The 7,500-nt window shown below is 41.5% G+C and overlaps 1 protein-coding gene across 1 annotated transcript in view; it reads left to right on the forward strand.

Moving 5' to 3' along the window:
• npas3 (neuronal PAS domain protein 3) overlaps positions 1-7,500 on the forward strand; it is an 80,872-nt gene that overhangs the window by 35,832 nt on the left and 37,540 nt on the right. The window contains exon 4 of the mRNA XM_028566293.1: positions 5,198-5,391. Coding sequence (XP_028422094.1) covers positions 5,198-5,391 — 194 coding nt within the window. The remainder of the gene's footprint in view (positions 1-5,197; positions 5,392-7,500) is intronic.

Below are 7,500 nucleotides of genomic sequence, written 5' to 3' on the forward strand. Positions count from 1 at the left end.
TGCTTGTTTACAGTTTTAGTCACTCAGGAAGGTTGTGGAAGCTCGGTGACATAGTGCAGTCTTGTCTCCTAGGAACTATGTTCATACACTTACACTTTAATTTGTACCAGATGAATGTGTACATATTTATTTATATATATATATATATATATATATATATATAGGCATATATAGTATGTAGAGAGACAGCAGTAGAGAGTAGTATGTCTTAGAGAGTAGTATGTAGAGAGCAGTGTTGCCACAGTTACTTTGAAAAAGTAACTTCGTTACTTTACAGATTACTTGATTGTAAAAGTAGTTTAGTTACTTTACAGATTACTTGATTTTAAAAGTAACAAAGTTAGATTACAAGTTACTTTATTAGTTACATTCATCAACTGCCGACAACCCCCCCCCACAGCTTCAACATAAACATGACAACCGGTTTACTGTGAGGCAGCTCGGCGTGGCCAGTAGTAGGATCTGGTTTATTATGGCACCAAAGAGAGCCAGTCAGCCGTGTTTAAGGGCAGCATTTCCTCTACAACATACTGCCCCAACTACTTCTTCAACTCTCCCCCACTTACTGGTTTTGCAGCGAAGTCCAGCTTTAGTTGTTTGGGTGGTGGGGGCCTCCTGCTCTCTGCTTCCCACCACCTGCTGGGAGTCTGTAGGTTTGACTGCAGTGTTGCGACTCCAAATGGTTCTTCAAATTTGACGTAGTGTTTTTGTAGCTAGACAGCACTTTATCTCCATCAGCACAGAGTGTACAACCAACCTTAATACTGCCGTCTCTAGCTGACACAAACTCTGGACTGGATTTCCATCTCTCTCCTCCCTGCATTGTTGTTTACGTTTGTGTCTCTGCGTGGTACACGTGAACTGTCCACATGCTGAAAACGTGACTTGTCGCATACGTGACTTCACTCCCCGAGACACAAGAAGAAAGCAAAAATATATATTTTTACTAAGGAAAATGACAAATAGTAACGCACAGTGACTTGGATAAGTAACTTTAATCTGATTACTGGTTTGGAAATAGTAGAGTAGAGAGTAGTATGTAGAGAGACAACAGTAGAGAGTAGTGTGTAGAGAGACAGCAGTAGAGAGTAGTATGTAGAGAGACAGCAGTAGAGAGTAGTATGTAGAGAGACAACAGTAGAGAGTAGTATGTAGAGAGACAGCAGTAGAGAGTAGTATGTAGAGAGACAACAGTAGAGAGTAGTATGTAGAGAGACAGCAGTAGAGAGTAGTATGTAGAGACAGCAGTAGAGAGTAGTATGTAGAGAGACAGCAGTAGAGAGTAGTATGTAGAGAGACAACAGTAGAGAGTAGTATGTAGAGAGACAGCAGTAGAGAGTAGTATGTCTTAGAGAGTAGTATGAAGAGAGACAACAGTAGAGAGTAGTATGTAGAGAGACAGCAGTAGAGAGTAGTATGTAGAGAGACAACAGTAGAGAGTATGTAGAGAGACAGCAGTAGTATGTAGAGAGCAGTAGAGAGTAGTATGTGAGAGACAGCAGTAGAGAGAGTAGTATGTAGAGACAACAGTAGAGAGTAGTATGCAGTAGAGAGTAGTATGTCTTAGAGAGTAGTATGAAGAGAGACAACAGTAGAGAGTAGTATGTAGAGAGACAGCAGTAGAGAGTAGTATGAAGAGAGACAACAGTAGAGAGTAGTATGTAGAGAGACAGTAGAGAGTAGTATGTAGAGAGACAACAGTAGAGAGTAGTATGTAGAGAGACAACAGTAGAGAGTAGTATGTCTTAGAGAGTAGTATGAAGAGAGACAACAGTAGAGAGTAGTATGTAGAGAGACAGCAGTAGAGAGTAGTATGAAGAGAGACAGCAGTAGAGAGTAGTATGTCTTAGAGAGTAGTATGAAGAGAGTAGTATGTCTTAGAGAGTAGTATGAAGAGAGACAACAGTAGAGAGTAGTATGAAGAGAGACAACAGTAGGGAGTAGTGTGTAGAGAGACAGCAGTAGAGAGTAGTTTGTAGAGAGACAGCAGTAGAGAGTAGTATGTAGAGAGACAGCAGTAGAGAGTAGTATGTAGAGAGACAGCAGTAGAGAGTAGTGTGTAGAGAGACAGCAGTAGAGAGTAGTATGTATAGAGACAGCAGTAGAGAGTAGTATGTAGAGAGACAGCAGTAGAGAGTAGTGTGTAGAGAGACAGCAGTAGAGACAGTAGAGACAGTAGTATGTATGTAGAGACAGCAGTAGAAAGTAGTATGTAGAGAGACAGCAGTAGAGAGTAATGTGTAGAGAGACAGCAGTAGAGAGTAGTATGTAGAGAGACAGCAGTAGAAAGTAGTATGTAGAGAGACAGCAGTAGAGAGTAGTGTGTAGAGACAGCAGTAGAGAGTAGTGTGTAGAGAGACAGCAGTAGAGAGTAGTATGTAGAGAGAGCAGTAGAAAGTAGTATGTAGAGAGACAGCAGTAGAGTAGTGTGTGTAGAGAGACAGCAGTAGAGAGTAGTATGTAGAGAGACAACAGTAGAGAGTAGTATGTAGAGAGACAGCAGTAGAGAGTAGTATGTAGAGACAACAGTAGAGAGTAGTATGTAGAGAGACAGCAGTAGAGAGTAGTATGTAGAGAGACAACAGTAGAGAGTAGTATGTAGAGAGACAGCAGTAGAGAGTAGTATGTAGAGAGACAACAGTAGAGAGTAGTATTTAGAGAGACAACAGTAGAGAGTAGTATGTAGAGAGACAACAGTAGAGAGTAGTATGTAGAGAGACAACAGTAGAGAGTAGTATGTAGAGAGACAACAGTAGAGAGTAGTATGTAGAGAGACAACAGTAGAGAGTAGTATGTAGAGAGACAGCAGTAGAGAGTAGTATGTAGAGAGACAACAGTAGAGAGTAGTATGTAGAGAGACAACAGTAGAGAGTAGTATGTAGAGAGACAGCAGAAGAGAGTAGTATGAAAGACCAAAAATTTCACCCAGGAGATCGTTCTTGTCAGTGTCACTGAAACATACATTTTATAACCCCACCCCCCATCTTTCCTAAACCTAACTGTCCCGTTCTTGTGCCTCATGTCCGTTAAACCTACGTCCCGACCAAGTGCGTCTGATGCTGCGTTTCAGACACAATTTTTTAGCCCGTAAGTTACGACTTCAAGTCACGACTAACGACTTGGTAGTAGGGCTGTCCTCGACTAAAGAACTTCTTAGTCGACTAACACTTATAGGATTTTGTCGACTGATCGATTAGTTGATTTAATTGACAGAGCTGTGAGCTTTGAGAGGTGGTTAAGACTAGAAAAGCACAATATAAATGTAGTTAATTAACCATCTGTAAAACTGAGTTTCTCCACAATTAATCCTGCAAAAGCACCACTTTAAATCTTGTGTTTACCATAAATGTGCTCAGAAGTTTCTTGGAAATAAGTAATTAAGCATGAATAAGCATAAAAAATGACTAATCGATTAAAGATATCTTAGTCGACTAATCGACAGATGTTCGAATAGTTCGAATATTCTGTGTTTTTTTTTTTAGAGGGAATATTCGAATGTCATTTTTGAGCAATTTTGACAGCCCTATAGCACAAGTACCGCTTCGCTACAGCGCAATTTACGGTATATAGTGGGCGGAGAAAGACGCTGATTGCCTAATGGGTGTCAGGGTTGATAAATACTACGCAAAATGTGGAAGCATATGGTGCGTTCTTTGTGTCTTGTAATCGCGACAAGTAGCTCGAGTGTGACGTCACATCCATGTCGAAAAACGAATAACCTGTGGGGGTTGTTGCGTTCTTTTTGTCACAAAATACTACGAGTCGGAGAAAAGATGGATTTTTGTAACATTTTTAGTAACATTTAGGATTCTATTCACCCAGTTATTGACATATTGGGCAGCACGGTGGCCCAGTGGTTAGTGCTGTGGCCTCACAGCAAGAAGGTTCTGGGTTCAAATCCAGGCCTTTCTGTGTGGAGTTTGCATGTTCTCCCCGTGTCTGCGTGGGTTTTCTCCGGGTTCTCCGGTTTCCCCACCACTAAAAATATGTTCCCCTCCCTAACTAGCTGATGTGTGGTGAGCGTTCTGGCGTCGTAAGGCGTTGTATGGCTGCCGTGCATCACCCAGGTGGGTGCTACACATTAGTGGTGTTAGAGAGCAGTCCCCACCCCCCCCCCAAATGCACTTTGAGTGTCTATGATAAAGCGCTATATAAATGTAATTAATAATAATAATACATAAATATATTTCACAGTTTGATACATGAAAATTACATTTTGATTAACGTTAACGTTAGGCTTTCTGCTACGGACTCGGCTTAAAGCCATTGTTGTCATATAGCAACCGAGCGTCTCTAGCCAATTTCAGCTGCACAAGCTCCAAAATAACTAATCAGGCGGTATTTAACTCCTAATAAGACTGTAGAGACATGTCTATAGGTAGTAGTATACAGCACTATGTTTAACTCCTAATAAGACTGTAGAGACATGTCTATAGGTAGCAGTATACAGCACTATGTTTAACTCCTAATAAGACTGTAGAGACATGTCTATAGGTAGCAGTATACAGCACTATGTTTAACTCCTAATAAGACTGTAGAGACATGTCTATAGGTAGCAGTATACAGCACTATGTTTAACTCCTAATAAGACTGTAGAGACATGTCTATAGGTAGCAGTATACAGCACTATGTTTAACTCCTAATAAGACTATAGAGACATGTCTATAGGTAGCAGTATACAGCACTATGTTTAACTCCTAATAAGACTGTAGAGACATGTCTATAGGTAGCAGTATACAGCGCTATGTTTAACTCCTAATAAGACTATAGATGTAGCAGTACCACTTCTTCATTTGGTTCTAACAAAGACTAAAAATGATTAAAATTCTATAAAACCACAATGTTTAACTCCTAATAAGACTGTAGAGACATGTCATAGGTAGCAGTATACAGCCATCTTTTCAGTTCAGATGATTAAAATTGTAGAAAACCACAATGTTTACTACGTATATATCTTTGACCTCGGGGCGTTCTTTTTTTGCAACTTCCGGTTCGTAACTCCGGAAAACGACCTCGTAGATCGACTTCGGTGGACAAAAAGAACGCACCAATAGCATAAACAGACGCAGTGCAAACTGCGCTATAGTGTTAGTAAATTAGGCCCTCTGTCTCTGACTTTGGATCCTCATATCTCTCTTCCTGTTGATATTAACCTTTCTCCTCTTCCCTCCCTCCCTCCCTTTTATCTCCCGGTCAGGTGATCCACGTCACGGGGCGCCTACGTTTGAGGATGGCTCTGACCCACAGCCGCTCGGTGCCCCATCAGATCATGGGCATGGTGGTGGTGGCCCACGCCCTGCCACCTCCAACCATCAACGAGGTTCGCATCGACTGCCAGATGTTCGTCACCCGAGTCAACATGGACCTCAAGTTCATCTACTGCGAGAACAGGTAGGAAGGGAAACCCTACGGAAGCCCAAAGTGTACAAGAATGTCAGGAATTGGAAGTTAATGGGGCCCTTTTTTAACGATATATGGTTGCACTTTGTGTCTTCATTAGTCATTGGTCGTAACATGCAATAAACCAATCAGAGACAATCTCCCATTTACTTTATCCCTCTGACACACACACACACACACACACACACACACACACACACAAACAGACAGACACACAAAAACGCACAAAGACAAAGAGACACACACACACACAGGCAGGTGAACAGACATACACACAGACACACACACAGACACAGAGACAAACACACACACAAAGACACACACAGAGACACACACAAACACACACATATACACAGAGAAACACACAAACACAGACACATACTCACACACAGACAAACAAACACACTAACATATACACACATAGACACACAAAAACGCACAAAGACACAGAGACACACACACACACCCACACACAGACACACCCACACACACACACACACACACACACACACACAGACACAGAGACACACACACACACACACACAGACACAGAGACAAACACACACACACAGACACACACAGAAACACAAACACACACAGATACACAGAGAAACACACAAACACACACAGATACACACACACCCACACACAGACACAGAGACACACACACAGAGACACACACAGACACAGAGACAAACACACACACAGAGACACACACACAAACACACACAGATACACAGAGAAACACACAAACACAGACACATACACACAGACAAACACACAAACACACAAACATATACACACATAGACACACAAAAACACACAAAGACACAGAGACACACACACACACACACTCACACAGACAGACACACACATAAACACACACACAAACACACACACAGACACAACCCCACACACACACACACACACACACACAGACACACAGACACAGAGACAAACACACACACACACACACACACAAACAGACAGACACACAAAAACGCACAAAGACAAAGAGACACACACACAGAGGCAGGTGAACAGACACACACACAGACACACAGACACAGAGACAAACACACACACAAAGACACACACAGAGACACACACACAAACACACAGATACACAGAGAAACACACAAACACAGACACATACTCACACACAGACAAACACACACAAACACACTAACATATACACACATAGACACACAAAAACGCACAAACACACACACACACCCACACACACACACACACACACACACACACACACACACACACACACACACACAGACACAAACACACACAGATACACAGAGAAACACACAAACACACAGACACATACTCACACACAAACACACACAAACACACATATACACACATAGACACACAAAAAGACACAGAGACACACACACACACACACACAGACACACCCACACACAGACACACCCACACACAAACATATACACACATAGACACACAAAAAGACACAGACACCAGTATATACACCAGTATATAAACCACTAACACCAGTATAATCACCACATACACCACTAACACCAGTATAATCACCACTTACACCACTAACACCAGTATATCCACCACTAACACCAGTATATAAACCACTAACACCAGTATAATCACCACATACACCACTAACACCAGTATATAATCCACTAACACCAGTATATACACCACTAACACCAGTATATACACCACTAACACCACTAACACCAGTATAATCACCACATACACCACTAACACCAGTTTATAAACCACTAACACCAGTATATACACCACTAACACCACTAACACCAGTATATAAACCACTAACACCAGTATAATCACCAAATTCACCACTAACACCAGTATATACACCACTAACACCAGTATATAAACCACTAACACCAGTATAATTACCACATACACCACTAACACCAGTATATAAACCACTAACACCAGTATATACACCACTAACACCAGTATATACACCACTAACACCACTAACAACAGTATAATCACCACATACACCACTAACACCAGTTTATAAACCACTAACACCAGTATATACACCACTAACACAAGTATATACACCACTAACAC

Source organism: Perca flavescens, chromosome 20 (genome assembly GCF_004354835.1).
Source record: "Perca flavescens isolate YP-PL-M2 chromosome 20, PFLA_1.0, whole genome shotgun sequence".
In the NCBI taxonomy this organism is placed as follows: domain Eukaryota; kingdom Metazoa; phylum Chordata; class Actinopteri; order Perciformes; family Percidae; genus Perca; species Perca flavescens.